This window comes from Micromys minutus (assembly GCF_963924665.1).
Source record: "Micromys minutus genome assembly, chromosome: 18".
In the NCBI taxonomy this organism is placed as follows: domain Eukaryota; kingdom Metazoa; phylum Chordata; class Mammalia; order Rodentia; family Muridae; genus Micromys; species Micromys minutus.
The window spans coordinates 1,193,231-1,217,025 of NC_137953.1; the positions used below are offsets into that span (position 1 = coordinate 1,193,231).

The following is a 23,795-nucleotide window of genomic DNA, read 5'->3' on the forward strand; positions in this document are numbered from 1 at the left end:
GGGCAGATACGAGCTGTGTCTGGTAGAGAACCACAACCTTCACTGCAGAGTAGAAAATTCTAGAAACAGTTTGTAGGTTTTAAATTGTGTTCATTTCTCAGTGCTGTAATGAAGTCTGACATCAGCCCTCTATCTTGCCCCCAAGGGACATTGTTTACCCAGTGTGTCTGCACTGCGTGGCATTACCCATCGATCATCTGTCTCACTAGTGCTGTCTTGGTCATGAGATGGCTTTAGTGAGACCATCTTGCTTTTGTTAAGTTAGTTCTTGTTTTATTTACTGTGGCCCCAGTGGACAGGGATGGTGGTATTGGCAATCTGAATACTCCAAAGAAAAGATCTAAGACAGAATAAGTTTATAGTGAATTGTGAAGACAAAAAATAAAAATAAAAATAAAAGAAGAAAGAAAAAGATGAAGCTAGTGTTTTCTTGGCACATAGAAAGTTATGGCCTTACTCACGGGGCATTAATTTGGAAAGGATGGTGAATTCGAAAGTGCCCAATAGAAAAGGTGTTCCAAGCAATAAGGATGTGCCTCAGTTATAAACAGTAATACATCTCTCTTGGTTAGGGCTTTACTGCTGTGAACAGACACCATGACCAAATAATTCTTATAAGGACAACATTTAATTGGGGTTGGCTTACAGGTTCAGAAGTTCAGTCCATTATCAAGGCAGAAGCATGGCAGCATCCAGGCAGGCATGGTGCAGGAGGAGCTGAGAGTTTCACCTCTTGTTCCAAAGTCAAACAGAAGACTAGCTTCTAGGTAGCTAGGAAGAGTGTCTTAAAGCCCACACCCACAGTCACACACCTACTCCAGGGCCACAGCTCCATATAGTGCTACTCCCTGGACCAAAGGTATTCAATCTCTGTCTTAGTTCCATTGCAGTAATAAAACACAATGACCAAAAGCAACTTGGGGAGGAGTGCTGTACCACTGTGGGAAGTCACAGCAGGATCTCAAGGAAGGGGAAACAGAGACCCATAGAAGTGAAAGCAGAGACTTCTTGCTCTGTCTGCTTTCTTAGATCCCTCTGAACCACACGCCCCAGGAGTAGCATCCTCCAGAGTGGGCTGGCCTTTCTGACGTCAATCATTAATTTAAAAAAAAAAAAAAAGCGCTACAGACTTGCCTCCAGGCAGTTTGAAAGGAGGCTTCTTTTCAACTGAGGCACTGGAGGCAACTCTTCTCAAATAACTTTAGGTAGGAAAACAAACAAACAAAAAATTCACCCAGAAGCTGGGACATCCTCAGAGGCGGAGAGACCACAAGCTGTCCTCCAAGGCTACAGCACTTCAAGATGGAAAACCAGAGTGCCGAGCCTTGCGTATTGTGTTTACTGATGTCTTCCAGGCTAAAGCAAATCATAGAGCCAAGGGCAAAAACAGGAGAACAGGGGGACCGGGAGGTGGGGGCATCGTTAGAGCAGCTTTCTACAAACAGTTCCATGTGACTCGTAAAAAAAAAAAAAGTGAAATAAACAATAGCAATAGGCTAAGGGAAGGAAGAGAAAATATGCATTGTGTGAACATTAATCCCAAAAGTTGAGATTAATGTTAATGTTACACAGTTAATGTAGACTCCGAAATAAAAACTGTTTACTAGGCAAAGACCAAAGATTATGTCAAAGGTGATCTACAGATAAAGAAAACAGCAGAAGGAAGTTAGCCAGTGTTGCCACAATGAAAACCCAAGAATCAGTATGTGGGAGACAGCTAGGGCCAGGGTGTGGAAGGAGCTAGGAAACAGCAAAGCTACCTCTGAAGAGAAGTGGAAAGGACTGAACAGCAATAACTAGAGACGTTCTCTGTTTATGAAGTCTGCCAAACTCAAATTAAGTGGGAAAAGAATCGAGAGCTAATTCTGAGCTGAGAATTTTAGAAGAATGAGCTGTAATGGTTTATGAAAGTGAAGAGGAAATATACGTTACAGGTACTGTCAGGAATGGAAAGGGGGATCTTGCTGTAGAGGTAAGAGCAGACCAAGGAGCACTGTCTTTTCTAGAAATCCACTCCGAAAGAGACTGGAGCAAGAGCCTCATCTTTCATCGTCTCATCCAAGCCTAGATAGAAGCCCAGAGAAGCCTCGATGTGGGTTATAAGCAAATTGCCACCTCTCGTTCTAGAACGCGATGGTGCTAAAGTAACAGCAGTCCTGTGTGGGTCCGTTTGTCATGGTGCAGCCACAGGCTACCTGGAAGTGCTGGGTATAAGAGAGTCATGTGTGGTTAGTGTGTACCTCGAGGCCCCAGAGCCAACAGCTCTAAGGCATTTGAGAAAAGTCCAGATCCACCAACGCCCCTTCACAGGGGGCTTCGACACTCTCAGTCCCGAGCTCATGTTGGATTATCTCTAGGTGGTGGAGGTCATTTTTACAGAACAGCGAAAATAAACAGATGCTGCATAACCCCGAGGAGGAGTTCCCAGTGGACACGTGGGACATGCCTCTTGGTCTGCTCACCTGTGCTGTTCCTTCAGCGCTTTCGTCGGCAGGCATCATCAAAACGCCACAGTATGACTATGACCCCAGACAGCCATCAACTCCACAGGGTAGTGTGACTGACTCTTCCCACCCATTACCCCACAGATCCACTCTGCTGCTGCGTGGATTTGCTAGAGAATAGTGTAGCGGCATATGGATGATGCGTGGAAGCTGGACTCATCCATCTACACCATTAAGTGTTATGTGTTGCAAAAGGAATGCACTATGTGTGGCCTGAAAATCCCCAGCTCCTGAAGAAGGAACGCTGGCAGATGGAGAAACCACCAAAGAAAACGGGACGTTTTCATAACAGCCTCTTGTGTAGGATTCCCGGCTACTTGTTTCCCAGGAAGTTAATGTTGCACCCACAACTGAATTTCCAGAGAAGTTATCACCCTATGAAAGGCCCTTCTCCCCACTCCTCTGGTTTCTAAGATAACATGAGGACTCACCCTTGAGCAATTGGTGACCTTGTGTCAGAACAGACCCACAATTCCCTGGGCTACCCTCTCTTTACAGACATCTAGAGACTGTGAAGAACTTAGAAAAGGGGCAGGGAGGGTGCAGATAGGCCACAAAGCATGAGACCAATTAAGAAACTGGTGGATCAGGGAAGATTCTAGAGACAAGGGAAGGAAGGGAGGAAGAAGGGAGGGAGGGAGGGAGGGAGGGAAGCAAGAAGGGAGGGAAGGAGGGAGGGAGGGAAGGAGGGAGGGAGGAAAGGAGGGAGGGAGGGAGGGAAGGAAGGAGGGAGGGAAGGAGGGAGAGAGGGAAGGAGGGAGGGAAGGAAGGAGGGAGAGAGGGAAGGAAGGAGGGAGAGAGGGAAGGAAGGAGGGAGGGAGGGAAGGAGAGAGGGAAGGATGGAGGGAGGGAGGGAAGGAGGGAGGGAGGGAAGGAGAGAGGGAGGGAGGGAAGGAGAGAGAGAGGGAAGGAGGGAGGGAGGGAAGGAGGGAGGGAGGGAAGGAGGGAGGGAGGGAAGGAGGGAGGGAGGGAAGGAGGGAGGGAGGGAAGGAAAGAGGGAGGGAGGGAGGGAGGGAGGGAGGGAAGGAAGGAGGGAGGGAGGGATGGAGAGAGGGAGGGAAGGAGGGAAGGAGGGAGGGAGGGAAGGAGGGAGGGAGGGAAGGAGGGAGGGAGGGATGGAGAGAGGGAGGGATGGAGGAAGAGGAGTACTAACAACACTAGCTCAGGAAAACCTTTGTAAAGGAAAAGAAATAGGCTTAGAAGAAAACATCCCGGTTCCCATACTTTATTCGGCAGAAGGAAAACCTGCCAAGGAACCTTCTCCATATTCCCAACATGCTTTTTTTAAAGCTTTCTTTTTTAAGCTCGGTGTTAACATAATATTCTGGGTTTAGTGCTACCAAGAATATTTCAGACTTCACTGGCCTGAACCAAAGAAAAAGACCCTGTTTACTTTTCCATCAGCATTCATTAAGTTTCAAAAACCGAGTTCCATCCTGATATTTTCTTACTTGTGTGTAACACATCTTAGCCATCTATCCCCTCTGGTGTGCTCTCTGACCTTCCCACTCCCCCGTCGCCCCTCCCACAGCCCTAAGAGCCCCTTTGCCCTTCAGCGTTCTGTGTTCTCCTTCACCTTCCACACAGGGGCAAACGCGGGGCATCTTTCTTTCTCGGCCTGGCTTACCCCCCTTACATTACCTTTTCTCTTTCTGTTCTTTTTCTTGATCATGACATCTGCTCTTTATGTGTTTGCTCACATCTTCCTTGCACATCCATCTCTCGGCTGACATCTGGTTTGCTCTCCTGGAGGTCAGGAACAGCACAGCCTTAAGCTTGGCTGTGCCCGGATCCCAGTGGTACAGTGACTGGACCCCTTCAAGCGTCACCCGGATGTGGAATAGCTTTTGAGTTGAGTGAGAAACTGTACCAATTTTCACAGTGGCTTTACTGGTTAAAGTCCTGCAGCAGTGGAGAAGGGCACCTCTTTCCCCACAGACTGGCTGTCATTTGTCATTTTCTTAGTGAGATGGAATCTCCCGACGGCCTAGGGCGTTGACATTGCCTCCTGGATGTCTTGGCCTTGAGTAGTTCTTAGTTTGAAGCTCATTTGCCTGTTTGTTCATTGGACTACTGCTTTTTTTTTTTTTTTTTCAGATTCTAGATATCAATCTCCTGTCAGGTGACTCCCTGGCCAACGTCTTCTCCTGTTAGGCTATCTCTTTTCTTAGTTGTTTCCTCTGCTGTAGCAGTTTTTAGTTTGATGTAACCCCATTAGCCAGTTCTTATTTCCTGAGATGCCGGAGCCCATTGACTTGTTTATATGCTAATATGTGGTTCTTGCCTCTTATTCTAGAGTTTTGGGTATTATAAGTGAGGCAGTTACCCATTTGGGGTTTGCATACCTGGCAGAGATGAGGTTCAAATGTCGCCCTTCTATGTGTGGATGCATTTCCCAGCATCGTTTGTGACGAAATGGTCTTTGGTTTTCAGTGTAATTTTAAAGACTTATTTTATTTTTAATTGTGTGTGTGTGTGTGTGTGTGTGTGTGTGCATGCACAGCACATGAATGCAGGTGTCCTCAGAGGCCAGAAGAGGGCATTAGATTCTCATAAGCTGAAGTTATAAGTGACTGTGAACTGCCTGTAATCAGTGTTAAGAACCAAACTCTAAACACTTATTAATCAATGAAACAGTTCTCCAGCCCCTTCAATATTTATTTGTTCTTTTGTCTTTGTTTGATTTTTACACAGCCAAGAATCAGGCGGTTTTAACAGTGAGGGTTTATTTCTGGATCTTCTACTGTATTCCGTTGGTCTACCTGTCTGTATTTACCACTATGGCTCTGTAGTATAGCTTGAGGTCAAGTACTGTGGTGCCCCAACATTCCCCCCGTACCTCAGGCTCATTTTTAGGCTCCCAGTATGTTTTCTGTTTGTGTATTTTAGGATTGCATATTTACTTCCAACACCCAATCTAATTTTCAGAATAGTCTTCTTCCCCACGGCGGCCCCTCCTCCCAGCTCTTTGAAGGACCCTGAGGATGCTATCTCAGTATGCTCAGGAACAGACTCTTCGTTTCCTGACTGTTTCTGGGAACGCATGAACTGCCCATCCACAGGACAGAGCTCTGCCAGGTGGCCTCTGGTACCTGCCCCATCCCATTGGGGGACCTTCCCATTGGGGCTACCATTCTTATCCTCTTTCACTAAAGCACGGGTTATTTTCTTCTTTCTCCTCGAACAACCAAACAACACAGTTGAAATTTCTCCTTTTGTGGGGATGCTGAAATATTGGAGGATACAGCACAAAGAATTATTCCACTCACCACAAGGGCCCACACCTGTCCTAGGGCTGCTGAGCAGGCCCACTGCAGCCTGACCTTCCTCTACACGGCCCAAGCGAGGCTCCTCTCTTCCAAGAGATCACTGACAGAGGTGATACCCGATCCTCTCCCACATCCACTTCACCAGACTTTGCTGGACGCCTGTTATGTTCTAGTCATAAGACATAGCAGAGGCCTAAACAGGCCTGAATCAGGAACTGGTCAGGGTTGATGATGCAGGTCATAGCCAGGAACCCAAGAAGACCAACGAAACTGAGGCAGGGGCAGTGGAGACAGGCTAGTGAACGGTGAGGACAGGAAGGCAGCAGTCACACCTGTAGTTATAGCAAAGCCACCGGGGGTGGGGGGTACCTCAGGTACAATAACTTCTTATGGGGGGTCTCGAGCAGAGGTAAGAGTGGTATGTTTTGATGATTGTCTGCACCTTTCCTGAAGTTTGATTGACACAGCTTTGAGTAGCAGCCCAAGAGCAGCAACAAGAAGCACCCGTGCCAGCCCCTTTCAGCATGCCACTAAAAAGTTCCAACAGCCTGCTGATCTACCCTCCTCAGCCCCACCCAGGCCTCTTGCCACCTCAACTTTCATGCAGGATTAATGTTTTCTCATTAGAATTTCTACCCAAACGATTACCGGGATGAACAGGTAGTGTTTCATTCATTAGATCATCCATTCAAAAAAAAAAAAAAAAGCTTATCAGTGCAAGCTCATAGTAGGACTTTTAGGGTCAAACCCCACCCTCGCCACTGGCTAGTTGTGAGGCCTTGAACAGGTTCCCTGGGCTTTTTGTGTTTTGGTGTCCTTAGTTGTGGAAGAGCTGGAATGCATCCTGTTCTCAGCAAAGCCTGACTGTGTGTCCCATTAGGAGCGGGGACATTTTAAGGTTCACTTCCAGTGTAGAGAGCAAGCTTGGTCCCTGTTACCAAAGAAAATGTTAAAAGCAAATGGAGGTAACTGTGAAAGGTTCCTCACATCGTTGGAATCTAATCCAGCCTACTCCAGCCGTGGTTGAACCTGGTGTAAAACGCAACAGGAAGACTTCCCTCAGGTGGTTCTGGGGAACTGTCGGAGGAATACTGTGTATTCGTGGAAAGCAAACTGGTGCATATGGTTGTCAACAGCAAGAAGAAAAATACTCCCACGAGGCTAACACGATACTTTTGGGTTTCAGAGAACAGATCCGACAAGGCCTAGAAGAGCTCCAGAAAGTTCTGCCAGGAGGAGACACTTACATGCATGAAGGATTTGAGAGGGTAATTTCAGACAGTTTTAAACTCTCAAGTATAAAGCATGGTGCTGGGAGGTCCCTGTAAGGATAACCAGTGCTATAAAACCTGTGCATTAGGGGAAGAGGGCACAGTCTGCCCAGAGCTATAAAACCTGTGCATTAGGGGAAGAGGGCACAGTCTGCCCAGAGCTATAAAACCTGTGCATTAGGGGAAGAGGGCACAGTCTGCCCAGTGCTATAAAACCTGTGCATTAGGGGAAGAGGACACAGTCTGCCCCGTACGCTCACCGATGACTGCATTCAAAAGAAAGAAGGGAATGACTGTCTCTCCTTAACTGACGCTCACAAAGAGTTCATTGCCAGTGCTTAGATGGCACACACAAGTCCCCTTGGTCCCCAAAGTGATCTTCATGGCTGCCAGCCTCAATGTCTAAGGTGGAATTTCATTGCATTAAGGGAAATCTTCTCAAGACTCTGTAAAAGATCTCCACCCGTGCCAGCAATTAGCTGACTTAGCTGTGAGAGCCACTTTACCTGGATATCAGCTCTGGCATGTGGAGTGAGACCTGGGCAAGTCACATTAAAAACTCAAGACAGCCCTGGCTGCATGTGAAACCCTCAGGCCTACGTGCATACTACTGGGCTGAAAGCAGCGGTGCGGTGTAGCTCATGGTCTAATGGCATCTTTGTGTGTTTTCCAGGCCAGTGAGCAGATTTACTATGAGAACAGTCAAGGTAAGATAGTGGCATAAAGCTACATTATGAGGTGTCTCATATCGTACTGTTTGCTTCTGAAAGAGGATATGTACATTTCAAAGAGCATGTGTGACATGGCCCAGAAATCCCATACATTCATTTTATCACGAAGAAAGTATACAAGAGGATACCTGGGAAGACGGCTTATATCAAGCCAAATTCTAGCATGCCATGCCAGGAAATTTTATATAAAAAAACAATTAAGACCTCAATATGGCTACAGTCTGCAATTCCCAGAAATCATTTTGCATGGTGAATTCATTAAGTTTATAAATACTTGGCTGGGTTAGGAAGGGCTTGGAGTTTTGTGTTGGATTTAATTATCTTGTCTCTCTCTGAGCTCTGTGGTTGGACCTGATATTTAGATCAAGATCTGATAGTGGCTTAAAGTTCCCTTAAATATAAATGCATAAAGTATGTTCAATAATGCCTTTGAAGGAGAAATATAATAGTTGTAACCATTTCAGTTTTTATTAGTCTCCCTCATGGAGAACAATCTCAATATGTCACACTAGTCAATGAGATTCCTTATAACTATGGGGACTTTCCTCCTAGCACCACTTCCCACTTGATTGCAATTAAACTGCAACAGATAGGAGGCCCCAGCCTTGCTGAGTGAAATCGATTTTAAGTACTGTTACTGGAAGTCTAAATAATATTGGAAGCATTCCAGTAGTTTTTCCAACAGCTGTGACACTTCTGGTCAGCTTACAAATCCTGACAAGTATTACATCTTGGCAGATTGTTGTCCAAGTTGTGGTATTTGTGGTCAGGTATGGCATTCGAGGAAGACCAGTACAGACCAAGTGTGGAATGTGCCCCAGGCCTGCTGACCGTCACTGGAGCTGTTGGCAGTGACGGGCTGGTTCAGCAGCTGGATGATCAGGCTAGCCTACCTGTTGAGACCAGGCTGGGAAACCCGGAGGTCTGAGCTTTCTTCATGCTGAAGTTGCTTTCACCCCCCCCCCAAAAAAAAAAACGAGACTGATTGTCACCATATTTATTTTCAGTGACTGGGCTCATAAAGAGATAAAAATCTCAGGAGTGAGTAGGGTATTCCTAGCGGTTCGGGATGAGTGACGGGGTCTTTGCTGTCTCGAGCAGGATACAGGACAGCGAGTGTCATCATTGCGCTGACAGATGGGGAGCTGCATGAGGACCTCTTCTTCTACTCAGAGAGGGAGGTGAGTAGCAGCCATTGGGTGTCAGTGCAGCTTGGAGCTAGAGTGTGTGGTGTGTGCCTGGTGTGTGTGAGACCCCGCCCGGTATTCAGGCAAAACAAGTTGTTCTTGGGGGGGGGGGGAATAAAAACCTGAATGAAAGTGTTTCAGATGTAAAAATAATCACAATAATTCACTTTTAAAGTCAATTTTCATGTCTTACACATGGAAAACTATTTCCTATTTTCAGAAAAGGTCTACTGTACCTTTAATTGAAGGAGGTATTACTTTAGCAGGTTAAAAATGTCATATACGCATTTTAAACAAAAAGTGTTGAAACCAATTCTTTTCCCTCCTATTTTCTTCTAAAGCAATGGGGGGGGGAGGGTGTGAGGAAGGGAGGGAGAGAGAGAAAGAGAGAGATGGAGGGAGGGAGCCTTCTGTGAGGCATAAGAACCAGTGCAGGAATCCGAGCTGCACAAACACTGGGTGAAAGTCTCTAGTCTGTGCTTCCTTCCCCTTCCCTTTCCTTTTCTAAGGGTTTTTTTCCCACTGTATTTTAAAGATTTTACTAAAGTATTTGTTTATTGTCTGTGTGAGTATCTTGCCCACATACATGTATTGCACTTTGGTGCCTGTAGCAGTCCAAAGAGGGTTCCAGATGCCTCCCCACCTCTGAAATAGAATTACGGATGGTTGTGAGCTACCATGTGAGTGGGGGAGCCCTCAGAGACCAAAGGCTTCGTTCGGAGCTGGAATCCCAGTTGGTTCTGAGTCATCCAATGTGGGTGCTGGGAACCAACCCGGGATCCTCTGAAGGACCTTAACTGCTGAGCCATCTCTCCAGCTCTCTCGCTGCCTTTTCCTTATACTCAAAACATTACCAAGAGGAGGGTCTCCCAAGGCCTCACCCCCTCACCGAGGAACTACTGGCAGTTGATGACTGTTTGGACATAGAGAGAGGTCATTTTTTTTTCTCAGAGATATGGTCACTGGTAGGTGGCCTATATATCCCAGTGAATGAGAACACAGATGTATTGAAGTCTCATTACAGACATGGGCTCTCTCAGACCCAGGTAGAAATTCACAGAAGAAAAGAAAAAAAAAAAAAAAAAAAAAAACAGAAGAGTAAAGATATGAAATGGGGGTAGGGCAGGTACCGGAAGACATTAATGGCACCATTACAGTTCCCTGGGACTTTTGACCACTGTTTAGTTGGAACTGAACTCCATCCCCAAATGTGAAGTAGTGTGTTTGCTCATTCTAAGCTTGTACTGGCTGCATTGTAGAGACACACAAGAGAGCAAGGCAGCGTTACTTGGCTCTGTCATGAAATGCTTTCCTTGTTTCCTTCTCCCATGAGCACACGCCTGGCAGGGGAAACACAAACGAACATGACAGATGTCCTAAGCATCTGAGAAGCGATACGTTTCTGCACTCTAAACTTAAAACTATGCAGTGGAATTCGGAGTGGCTTATTTAGGCACCAAATAACTGTCAGATCAAGTAAAAAAGCCCTAATAAGGAAAGAACCAAAGTCAAACAAATGATGAAGTGTGTGGGGTTGAAAGCAGACGTTAGCTGGGAGCAATTTTAGGTATATGGTACATACAGACTTGGAAAGAGATGGGCAGGCTGATGCCAACAGAGGGAAGGTCCCCAGGGAGGACAGAAAGGGCAACTATCCCCCCCCCCCCGTCTATTTCACCCCACAAAGCTCAGCTGGAGGAGTGTCCCAGAGTAGATGATGTTGACAGGACTGTGTCTCAAGGTTCATTTCCTTCTGAACGCAGCAGGAACTGCTTCCAGCATAAAGAAGAAAAGACAGGCTCTGTCCCATCTAGAAGTCAGTGTGAGAAACAAATGGGTTGAGCTTCTCAGAAGGAGAGAGATTATAATCCAAACCAGTGTGCATATATTGGGCACTTATGTTCCTCTCCTGTTGAGCACCGGCTCTGTGTGTTCCTGTGTTCTGTCCTGAGCACAGGAAATCTGGAAAAACAAATGCCACAGCAAATCAAAGTACCTTCAGTAAGTCAAGTATAGCACTAAGCCAAAACCTGGATATTTTTCAGTATATTGCCAACTCAATGATTAATGCTGAGAGAGTCCTGGCTACTACTCAGATATGAATTCACCATTAAACCACTTTCGTCTGTGGCTATGAGAAAGGTCTGGTTCATCAACGCTGTTGACGGTATCAGTGAGTTCTGCACAGAGGACCACAGTTAGTTCCCTGGGTACCTTACAGAGTGAGGTCAAACATCCACACAGGGATAGCAGGTGGCAACAGCCGTATTCATTTGTAACACTGTGTTGTCATCCCAAGTAGGAAAAATAAAACCTACTTCAGCCTGGATGTGTGATGCCATTCCCCTTCATCCTGCATCTTCTAGCGCTGCCCCTCAAGTCAGCTTTGACAGGGGACACCCTACAGTGGTCCCTACCCAATGGTTCGCACGCTTTACACAAGCCTTGGATGGAGTACAGGTTCCTTGGGATCTAGCTTACTTTTATCCAGTGTCACCTGCCACACAGTAGGTGCTCAGGAAACACCCCATGGTTGATGGCAGTCTTGAAATCAAGAGGACGCCTGCTTCTTTGATTCCATTAATATCCCTTGTCTCCCCGACACAGGCTAACAGATCCCGAGACCTCGGTGCGATTGTTTACTGTGTTGGCGTGAAGGATTTCAATGAAACTCAGGTATGAGCCTGGGTCTCTTTCTGTCTGGAGATGTGCTGTTTGGGGAGATGAACATGGAGCAGTCAGCATGGCCAGGGACCTACAAAATGCACAGCCGTTAAGTAGGATGTTTCTCTAGGAAGCTCAGCAAGAAGAAATTTCTGGCTGTGTGAAGAATCTGACATCATCTTCTGAGGTTTCTGGGGTCTTTACAGAGACCACCCAGGGCACACTTCTCTTGTTTAACTTTGTAGGTAACAGTAAGTCACCGAGGTGTTAACATAGCCCTCAATTAACTTAAAACACTCTCTAAAAACTATAATTCTATAATTTGACAAGTACAACTTTCTTTTTTTCAAGTTGACAAATTTCCTTTGCTCATTAAAAATATAATGCATTTTCCACAACAAAATTGAAGAATGGCTAGTTGGAGGTGTGTGCCCAGACAGAGAAAACTGCTAACATCAGGAATAAGAGCTTGTCCACGTGGCTCCTTACAGTGGCACAGTGTCCTCAGTAAGGTATTAAGTGAGTGACATGGGATTGCTAAGCAGTGTGAATACTCCTGCCCACTTTTAGGGAAAAAAAAACATGCGTATTTGCATTTTAAAAGTCTATACATATCCAACTGTCAATAAGGTTTAACTACAAATACATAGGGGTCAGTTATGAAGAAGCCTTGTTTTTTCCTTCATTTTCACTCTTACACTTCCCTAAAATTTTTAAGAAATAGTGTGCTACTTTTGCAATCAGTAAAAATCAGCAAAAAGCAAATTTAAAACTGGCCTCTGCAGCCCCAGAGCCATGAATGTTGGGAGCCCCTGGTCAGCTGTTCCTTGTCCTCTGTCTCCTGCTTCATAAACCTGATGAAACAATGGGCCTGCTGCCATTGGTGGCAGCTGGTGTGAGAGGTGGGGACCCCTTTCATCAGCCTGGTGCAACAACAAGGGCCTCAGTTTGGTTCTGATGTTGCTCTGAGAGGACTGGAGTCCGTTTGATTCGGATAAATTCACCCACAGATATTTGGGTGAGAAAGAAGTCAGTGGTCCTAAATCTGCAAATGGCATCACTCCAAGTTTTATGTTCATTCAACTAGGAAGTCTTACCTCTGCTCCCAAGTGTTGTGTTTTATAAAAAGAAAGAAAGAAACAAACAAACAAAGATCGAGCCAGGATATGTTTGGTAAAGGTGTGGTATGGTGAGGTTTGAGGGGTGCCTCTGCTGGCCCATGTTGAGGTATTTCTTAGAGTTTATCTAGGACATGAGAAGGAGAGTTGAGGGGGGAAGAGAGAGAGAGATGGAAAGAAGGGGGTAACTGTGGGGCAGAGCCTGGAAAGAATGCTCACATAGAAGAAAGAAAAGATTCAAACAAGTACAGAACTGGTGCCTCCCTCCGCCTGCTCCAGAGGTTAGCTCCTTACTGCTGAGGGTGGCTCAACCTGCTGAAGGCCCCAGGTTCCTGTTTTCAGAACATTGATGCTCCCTGCTCCCGGCACCCCCAGCCCATGCAGCACATAGTAATGTTCCTGAGTCTTCCAAGGCTATGCCTGACAAGTCTCTGCACGTGTCTGTGTGTCTGTCCTCAGCTGGCTCGGATTGCAGACAGTAAGGACCACGTGTTTCCTGTGAATGACGGCTTCCAGGCTCTCCAAGGCATTATCCACTCGGTGAGTACAGGCTTCTTCCCAGGCTGATCTGCAGTTAAGAACAACCTCTCTCTCTCCCTCTGAACATCCCCACCACCACCACCCCACACTCTGCTGTTTTTCTGCTCGAGAGAACATTCCTTCACATATCTTTGTGTCTACTATGTCCTAAGTCTGCCTTCAGCCTTTCAGTCACGTTTCTTTTCTTCCTCCTGTGCCAACTCTATGCAAGTTAAAGAGAGCCCCCACCTGGCAGCAAGCCAACCCCCAGGCAGCCTCTGTTCTCAGAGTCTGCACTTAACTGATTCCCAGCCTCCTCAGCCATGACTAAACAGAACTATCCAAAAGCCGAGACACCACCATAAAAGTCAGCCCTGAAATCATCTCTAAGACACTCAGCTTCAGTCAACCAGGGTGGATCCCGCAGGCCTAGCACCTGAATACCTTAGAACTCGGTGGTCTGTAAGCAGTTTTCAGAATTTTCAAAACCAGGCTTACTTCGTGCTGTTTTAAATATGCTCACACTTAGGAAAAGTAGAAAGAATTGGGAAAATGGCAGAGTAGGAGATCCGGTTATTAGTCCACGAGGAGGAACTTCCTACGTTAAAGAGTGTTTGGATGGGCCAGCAGTAGGTGAAGGTGGTTGCTGCCAAACATGACGACCTGAGTTCAGTCCCCAGAGAACCCACAGGGTGGAAGAAGAACCCGTTTTCTCTGTCCGCTCAACTCTGCCGGCATGTGTAAAACTTCCTGGGGTCACTGTGACAGACATTCTTGGTAACATAAGAACCAGAACTCAAGTACCATGGGAAACAGCCACCACTGCAGAATATTACCAGCAGGACTCACAACCACTCTTCGATCCTGTGGAAGTTGTACAGGGACCGGATTGCTGAAAGACCCTGGAGGAAGTGGGTAGCACAGTGGAGGGGGCCTCATTTCAACCTCCTTCCCAGAGGCTGGAGAACAGTGGAGTTTATCCAGGGCTGGTGTTGGCAGCTCTGACTGTGGGTGGCTTTGGATGTAATGGATGATAAGCCAACACACTGGCCAGGAGCAAATTGGCAAACACGTCGAAGAGCTTTAACTGCACCTGTAGGCAGTGGGTGGTATGCTAAAGCACTTGTTTTAATCCTAGTTTAAATTAGGATATAATAATTGTACATTTCTGGGGTCTAATGTAATATGGCCAGCTCTATTTTCTGACTCCTAACCAAGCCCAACCCTGCTTAGCTTCTGAGATCACAGGAGATCAGGCAAACTCAACCTTCAATACTTGTGATGTCTCGGTGCATACACACAGCTTTAGACAATGGGATATCTCAGTGCATACACATGGCTGTAGACAATGGGATATCTCAGTGCATACACATGGCTGTAGACAGTGGGATATCTCAGTGCATACACACAGCTTTAGACAATGGGATATCTCAGTGCATACACACAGGTTTAGAAAATGGGATATCTCAGTGCATACACACAGCTGTAGACCGTGTAATATGACGATGCATTTACACAACACACATGAATCAAACCAAGATAATTAACATCCGTACTGCCATATCAATTTCTCTGTGTGTGTGTGTGGGGGGGTGTTTTGAGTCTTTGAGCTCTTCTAAGTCATGTACATAGGAGCATAGAGATACCAGAGATGGTGACCCAATCACAGACCCACAGCAGGACAGGCTTCTGAACAGGGCCAGATTCTTTTCTCTGTAGAAGCTCCTATGAGCCACATGCCAGGGTCCTTCCCGAGTCAGCTCCTACACAAACAGTCAGCATTTCTATGTGTGAATATGTGCTGGTATATTTCAGCATTAACGACTCGCCAAGCTCAATATGAGCCAGGATGTTTATAAAATTAACCCCAGCCCCAAACTGAAATATCTCCAAGGATGTGTTACAGTGTCCCCAGAAAAGAAAAAAAAAATAATTACAGACTTCAGTCTCCAAACTTGAACTGAATGACCACATTCTTATGAGCTTTGATCTGCGAGTTACATGGGTTTGGATCCTCCCAGGACTGGGAACCTGTGTTTATGGTGGTTGTTAACTGGTTTGCCTGGACAGAGAAAAAGAGGAGTATGGTAGAGCTCATCCTTCTCCAGTCAGACAGACATAATTATGGCCTAAGAGCTGCTGGCTGCTTTTAAGAGGTGGGTTCTGTTTCCTTTCCAATATCAGAAACAAAAACCATTATCCCCCTCCTCGAGGCACCCACTCCTGCCCATTCCCATTGCCACCCCGTGACTGGTTAGCTTCTTGTAATAAAGTAGGACTGGGCTTAATTATCTAAACTAAGATCGCCGAGCAGATTCTGATGACTCAAACACTCACAGAGGTTTTCTCATTCTTTGAGCCTCAAATAAAAGTGCAAGGGTTAATACTGATTTAAGGTTCAAACCACGTTCACTGGGAGGCTGGAGGGGTGGCTCACCACTGTTTGTTCCTCATTTGTGAGGCCTTGGGTTCTGTCCCCAGCATTACCCACTACCCCAAAAAAAAAAAAAAAAAATGTTGATTGGAGGCCTCTTGTTGTAGACACTGACCATTAATTTATAAGTGAAGCAGGAAGTGGCCCTGTTCCAATAAAGCAGAAAGGCCGTGGGAGAGACCCATAAAAAGCAAATAATATATGAAGTTAAGTTGTACCAAAGGGTACAAAGGAATAGCATATGCCTCAGGTGAATGCTGAAGGGGACAGCAGTGACCCAGGCTCCTTTTAGAAGGTAACCTAGAAGATGAAATGTGGCTGTCCTTGAAGTGCAGGCTTGGCAGTTACTGCAGAGCATGTGGTCCTGAGACAGCGCCTGATAAATGAACGGAGCATGTGTAGGGCAGAGCTTGGCAGGCTGCATCGAAGGCCTTGATGTTTGCTTTAAGACAGCCGTGTACAAAGTCTGGGAATAGTGTAACCATCCCCAAGGCTTAGGAAAGGAAGCCATGGTGGCTGGCATCTTATCCACAAGCCCCTGGAAGATGAATAATTACTTATAACCAGTCATGAAGTAGCTGAAGTAAGCTTACTTTAACAAATGTCCCTTTGCCCTGTTTAATATTGCTCCATTTAAAACCCTATCATCGCCACCCAGTATGTATTACGTTGCCATTTTCTGGTGAGGAAGCTGATGCCCAGGTAATAGTCCCATGGGTGCAGAGCTCTACAAGGGTGGGGGGAGCCTACAGTTCTTCCTCTCTCTGCGTCTTTGAGGAAGTGAAATCAAAGCCAGTCTGTGCAGTCACTGGGCTGAGAATGACGCCAAACCCTCCCCAGAACCATTCAATAAATTAGACATTGTGTGGTTGGGAAGGTTTGGTAAACTGACCAGGACCATACATGTCAGCAAGTGAGATTCAAGAGATGCTGCCCATTACTACTCAGAATAATCATCCCCAAGCTCTGCTGAGTGGTGTAAACCAGAAACAGCTCCATTTCAGAGAGGGAAACTCTTGAGGACCAAATATAGGAGATGTCTCTACACAGTTCGCATGGTGACAACAAAGGCAGCAGAATCCAAGGCCCCAGTGTTGGAGCGCTCTCTCTGGGTGCGGAGTCTGTTGTCCTTTACCACTCTGTTAGATGTGCTTCCCCAGCTCAGCTGGTGCACGGTGGCTTCATAAGAAGAGGACAATTGTCAGTTAGACTCAGACTTCATGGTCCTTTGGGCAGGCACTCTTCCTAAGCTGTGATTTCTTCCATCCGAGTTTTAGACAGCCAAGGCTCAGCGTAGCTTCTGACGGCAAGCATAGTTGAGTAGGCTGGTTGAAGTAAGCTATTGCTTCTCTCCCATGTGCTCACAGCTCTCAAGGTGATGAAACCCTCACATCCTGACATTGGCAGAGGAGGAGGCCATTCAGGTAGAGAGGAGAGCCTCACACCTAGGACTCACCCACCCTTTACGGACCTTCATGGTATCCCCCCCGTGCTACTTCAGAATATGGGAATAAGAATAGCCACTCCTTTGTCCTCTCTTGTTGTGATTCATTGGGAATTTCCACTGACCACCATTAAAATTTAACACCAACTGTCCAGTGAAACCTCAATACAATGAACTGGCCATGTTCCTGGGCCTTCCTTTGCCTTTTCAGAAGTGATCTGGACATTGGTGCCACCAAAAAAAACAAAAAACAAAAAAAACCACCACCACCAACAAAACCCCACAAAACATGAAAGCTGGATCCAGAGAACTGAAATGGGTTGGCAGCGTTGATGTTGACACTTGTTCCCAACTGTCCCTACTTACTGCAGTCGAGGGCAGTGTCTGGAACCAGAAATAGGTTATGGGAAAGGGAGCCCAGCTACTGGCTCCTTGCCATCTGCTCCTCAGGGGTTTCCTCTCCAGTAGATGTTTAAGAGGATGCCTGGCTTCCTATTAACTGGAGCATGAGTCAGCACATACAGCCTCTGTGTCTGATCAACAATAAATGAAGGTTGAGCAAGCACTGGCAGGAACCTCCTCTTAGGAAATCTGTAGGGTCAGCAAACGGGGGACAGATCTGCCCCGTAAATATATTTAAATTGATTTTTTCCCACTGTGCTGATTTTTCCCTTCTGTTCATAGGAAGGCAGAAGAGATGTAACCCCCAAATCTAGCCTGGACCCTAGCAAAGTAAGACAAAAGGCAGTGTCTGTCTCCCAGGCTTACTCACTCTTGCAAGCCCCCAACTGGGAACTGCTAAAGGTTTCTCTCCGTCAGAGCCCACAGCTCAACCCTGCTTTACGGAGCTCAAACCTCTTTCCAGCTCTCGAGCATCTCGGCGGCAGCAGCTCTTTCCTTAAGCCAGCTCATTTCTCATCTTCAGAACCGCTTCCCTTCTGGGGCTCCATCCAGCTCCTACTGCCTCCTGCAGTAGGCAATAAATGAAATAGCATGGGCTCCCCGCTCCTAGAACCCCAGTTGCAGCCATTCTGAGAACCTCTCTTGGATGTCTTCCTTACCATAGTAGACAATGCTCTCCCTCCACAGATGCTAAGTTGTGCAACCCCAGAAGCTGCCCATCTGTCCTGTTTCTGGCACCGTGTATCTTACATATTTACCCATTACAAAGCTGCCTAGTTGCGTGTGCCGAATCCGTGACCCATGGAAGACCCACACTGAGCAACAGATGGGCATTTTGTGGCTGAGCAGAATACTCTCAGTCCTCCCCCTACCCTCTCTTCCAGTAGTGCAGCTCTAAGAGACAAGAAACTCTGCTCTGTTCACACTGGCAAGCTGGAATATGGAATAAAAATAGAATCACACTGGAGTAGAGCAGAGAAGCTGCGCTAAAAGAAACCAGTTGCCTCCGCCCGAGGCTTTGCAGACTTGGGGGGGGGGGAGAGGGCATTTCTCCTGCTGTTGCTCACATTCTACTTTTTAAAAGCCCCAAGTCATTCAGATTTCCACAGCTGCAGAGGCTTGCAGGAGCCACCTCAGCAAGTCACAGCTCATGCCCTGGCCTCGGCCACTCTCCCTCTCTCTAGGAAACAGCAGCTGTGATTTTATAGAAAAATGGTTTCTGAGAAGTGAGCTTGCTGTTCAAAGTGGGGTGCTCCAGTGGGGAAGGGGGGCAGTCGGACAGTTTCTGCCTGCTGAACACACTGGGATCCAGTGGTCACAGCTGTCTGAGTTTTCCTCCTGAAAACCTGGCAAGAACAGGGTTTACTGGGAAAGCAAACAGTGCCCCCAGACTCCTGTTGGGCATGCAAGTTACAAAGAATGATATGCTTACACAGGCTGGACATACCGCCCCAAACCATCACATGCCGTAAGCGTATGCCTTCTTCATTTGGTAGATTGTGTCAGAGCACATAAAATCACTGAGCCCCAGGAAGATACATGTAAAATACTCAGCATTTATTTGAAGTATGACATGAACCGTGGCTCCTTTCTGCTGCTGACAGATGTGTAACCATTGGTTTAAAGTGTGCAGTAGAATGTATTTGTGGAGTGGTGTTTGACTTTTTGATACTTAGCCAATAAATTACAGATTAAATCATCTGAGCTCATAGGATGCTCTAGAAAGCATCAAAGAGCCAGTTGCACGGCCCAGGTTATCTGGCCTTGTATTCAGAAGGCGCAGGAATTATACAGCTAATGGAAAGAGATCCAATGGACAGTTATCCTCCTGTGGAGCTACAGAGGGTTGTGTGCTGCCGTGTGGGTGCTGGGAACTGAACCCAGGACCTCTAGGAGAGCAGCCAGTGCTCTTTGCTGCCGAGCCGTCCCCCCAGCCCCATGTTGCTTCTGTTTAGGCTTTTGTGGAGTCACCTTTTTTTTTTTTTTTTTTAATTTGAAATATGTCTACACATTGGCAGGAAACTTGTATTCATTTTGGCTAAGAAAAATGCTAATGGTGAGATCAGTGGCAGGTGATGGACAGGACCGTGTGTGCCTGAACACTGCCACCACCCTGGGGACGGCGGCATTGGCAGAAGCTCCTAGCGTTGGATATGTTCCTCCTCCAGCATCCATTGCCAGCATTGCTAAGGCACACGTCTTGTCAAATTTCTGTGAAACACACTTGCTACCTGGTGTCCCAGGGAGTTAATTGACTGTGGGTTAACATCTGTCTGGTCCTGTCTTCAAGGGAAAATTCTTGTAGTTTTCCTTGACCTCGCTCTCCCTTCCCTTCTGTTAAATTATCAGAAGGTAGCTGTAGAGTAAGAGAGAAGGCAGAAAGAGATGACCTTAGGCGGGACCCTGTTTATTCACGGTGAGAGGGAGACTTTGTCACCACCATTTGTATGTGACAGACCAAATGCCTACATGGGAAGATGGCCCATATAGAGTTGGAACCAACTTTGTAGTCCATAAGGGAAGCTGGGAAGTGCAGTCTATCAGCAGAAAATGGTCAGTTTCCAATCCAATATAAATTTTTATCACCCGAGTCTAATTGATTTTACAAACTTAATGTCTGTTATTTCACTTAGCTCCATACGGCCCTCCCCAGTCAATGATCTTACAGAATTACATGATACAGAAAGCAGAGATTCTGATGTTTACTAAATCTGCCCAGGTTCACAAGGCCTAGAAGAGGTGGGGCTTAGAGCTCAGCAAGAAGCCACTCAGAATCCACAACTACTTTCATGTCCCAAGTTCGGACTCCTGACACAGCCCTGCTGGTCGAGGCTGCCTGAGGCCAGGCACTGTGCCATGCTCTGCCTGCCTGACTAGACTCAATCCCCCAGCCATGGAAGATGCTACAGCTTTCCCAAGGCCACACTGGCAGCCACATTAACCCCAGCAGTTCCTCACTATGGGTGGGTTTTATTAAAAAAATAGGTGGGAGGGGGTGCCTTACCAGGTGGGCCCATGATGAGGCATCCCCCTGAGGTATCAACCATATGCCAGGCCTAGTGTTAAAGGAAGTTTTCTTCCAACCTGGGAAGGAGGTCTGGAGAAGGGAATAGAGGCAAAGAAAGAAAGGGACAAAGAAGGACATAGAGAGAGAGGAGAAAGAGGGGAAGAGGGTGGCTGGGAACCTGTTGTGGGGAGAGGAAGAAGAGAGAGAGGGAGAAAAGCTGGAATGGTCCTTTATATGCCTGGCTCCTGGCTCATACCTAGCCATTGCTAGGTAACTGTTGGGCAGAGCCTAGAGGAAATGGCTAACAACTATTACTCACCATTTTAAGCTGCTTTCCAAAATCGGGATTCAGAAAGTTCAAAGAGTCATCAAGAACCATGGGCCAAACCCCAACTTCTCACTTAAGATTATCTAACACACATAGTGATGTGGGCCCCATCTCTACTCTAGGGCATTGGTCCCTCACCTCGACTCTGACATCACCCCAGGCCTGTGTGAATCTCTTCCCTTCCAGCTAGTGTTTCAACTGCAGTGATCTGCCAATGAGACCACCGAATGGCACTGATCCGTGGGGGAAAGAAAGGCTGATTGTAAATATGATAGGTACACAGCTGTCCAGTGGCTACCAGGGTTACCTCATGGGAGCAGAGAGAGGAGAAGACGAGAATGCCAGAGATATCCTCAAGAGCAGAGAGAAGAGGGAAGCAGAGAAAACCTTGTGAAAGGCAATAAAGAAATGGTCAGGAAGCCTATCAACTAGAACTGCTTAAAATAGTGGAGGGGAAGGGAAGGAAGGAAGAGCCAGGAAAGCTAGCTGGGGGCCTTTAGTATGCAAAACAGGTCCACATTCTAGGGACCCAGATGGCCAGGTAAGAAGGGATAAAGAAAGGGGCTCCTGGCAGAAGCCAGTTTCCTGGTTTCCCAGACAAGCTTCATGTGACCTTGAGTGTTCAGCCTGAGCTGAGCCCAAACTGTCTTAGCTCCACTGACACTTTGGGGGAATTTGGACCTAACAATACATCCATCTCTCCCCCATAACTACCACTAGCTGTGTGGGGGAGGGACCCTCTAGCTCCTGCCTTGAAAAGCTCAGTCTCTAAACTGATCTGCTCTTGGCTGCCATTCAGGCAGACGAATGACAATATAGTCTGGGCTGCCAATAACCAAGGGGTCGCCACCCCCCAGAACACCCATACCATTAAGATTTCCCTACCTTTTGAAACCAGACATTTCAATGTAGCAGGGGCTACAGTCCCAGACAAATTCTGCCTATCCCCCCAACCTCCTGATGAATTTTACTCTACAGGAAGTTATGGTCTCTTCCAGATGTTTTAAATTAAGGTTGAGAAAGCTGTGTTTTTACTCAATTGAATCACTGCCCTCAGCTGACTTTTTTTTTTTTTTTTGGCCCTTTATACACTCTTCACAGTTGTCAGTAACTGCAGACACTTCAAGAAAAAAAAAAAAATACAGGATGTGTTTATTATGACAGACCCTGTTACTGTGTCTGTAGTCAAAACGTCACTGAAATTTCTTTTAGCACATCCTAGCTACATGTTAGGATTGGTACAGAAATGTCAATGGAACTCAGGAACTTACATGATCAGACATGTCATGTACTTGTTTGGGGAAATGGAAAAAAAAAAGACAGACTCAATAGCTCAGTTTAATTCTTGTGCTGTTTTGAAATCTTTCAGTTGGGGGTGATTAAGTGGTCGAGGAGACTTTCTGGAGGAAGTATGAAGCATTTTTCCAAAACATCAAAACACAGCCCTGTGTTGTTCGGATGCCGCTGTCTACTGAGGCGTCCCTCTGAATGTTCCATCTCTTTAAGTGTGGTCTGCTCGGAGACCTGTTCCTAAGAACATGTAGAGTGACTCATGAGGCCCAAGAGCCAACAGGAAGTATATGGTGGGGGAGGGTAGTCATCCTCCCTCTGGAGGTAGGTACCACCTGAGGAAGACAGTATCTTGTCCTAGGATGCTACTAAAGGCCTAAGCTAGATGAACCATAGGATGAGGAAGCATGGAGAAGCCACATGCCTCTTCCTCAGATGTATGCTTGAGGTTGTCCCCGCTGTCAAATCAGACTGATGACCACACCTGTATGGGATGAGGAAGGTATCAGATTCACCTAAAGATGGGGTTGGGGGCACCACCCAAGAGCAGAATCAAAATGAAGCTGAAAACAAGCAGGGTCATGCAAAGTTCCATAAAGCTGTACTACAAGAAGAGCCAAAAAATAAATAAATGTGCATGTTTAAACTAAGGGTTGGGAGATGGCTCATTTGGAAAAGTCCTTGCCTTCCAAGCCTGATGGCCTGAGTTCTAGCCCAAGAACACAAGTTAAAAAAAAAAAAGTAAATAACTCAGCCCTAAGGAGACAAACACAAGAAAAGTGCTGGGCACTAGTCAGCCAGCCAAGATGAGAAATTCAAAAACAAAGGTGGGAGGACCAAAAACCCAGTGTGGTCCTTTTTCCTTCACAACTCACACATACACAAATACACACACATACATGAACATACATGCACACACACATACATGCACACACATGTGCACATGTATACATGCACACACAAACACACAGACATACATGAACATGCATGCACACACATATATACGCACACACACACAAAGAAGGGATCAGTGATTGAAAATAAAATGGACAAAGAAAGAAATGTTGCTTTTCTAAGCATTTCCTAAAACTGTGCTCATGCTTGAGAAGCTTTGACTGTCTCTCATCTGCTCTCCAGATAAAGATTCTCTTACTCTTGTTTGTTCATTTCCTTTTACATTGCTGCTCTCCGAGGACGCCTAGATTTCTCCCTGAATGGGTAAATATTGTCTCTTCTGAGAAACTGGTGTGTTTTTATTCCACGGATTACGATGTTCCTAAGTATGTCTTCTGCACTTACTGCTGGGAGCATGCAGCCAACTCTGCTGCTCACAAGAGAGGAGCCCTCCTCCACATTCCCTCCCGCTCCTCTGCAGAATTAACCCCCGGAATTGTCATTTACGGCCTCTTCCATTTGATCATATATTGCGGTGGATGGATTGTGTGTGAGCTGGAACAAGCAGTTTGCTTATATAAACATCATGCAGATAAATGTGCATTTCCAGGTCTAAAAGACATGTCCCTCCTCTGCAAACAGAATTTAGTAATTACATCACCTTACCAAATACCCTTTCATGAGTTCAGAAACGGGACCTTTCAACTCTCTGAGCCATCTCAAATTCCATAGG

At 46.4% G+C, this 23,795-nt stretch overlaps 1 protein-coding gene across 1 annotated transcript in view; it reads left to right on the forward strand.

Moving 5' to 3' along the window:
• The window catches only part of ANTXR1 (ANTXR cell adhesion molecule 1), a 172,643-nt gene that overhangs the window by 36,538 nt on the left and 112,310 nt on the right, over window positions 1-23,795 (forward strand). The window contains exons 4-8 of the mRNA XM_080932612.1: window positions 6,960-7,041; window positions 7,718-7,751; window positions 8,877-8,956; window positions 11,570-11,638; window positions 13,204-13,284. Coding sequence (XP_080788738.1) covers window positions 6,960-7,041; window positions 7,718-7,751; window positions 8,877-8,956; window positions 11,570-11,638; window positions 13,204-13,284 — 346 coding nt within the window. The remainder of the gene's footprint in view (window positions 1-6,959; window positions 7,042-7,717; window positions 7,752-8,876; window positions 8,957-11,569; window positions 11,639-13,203; window positions 13,285-23,795) is intronic.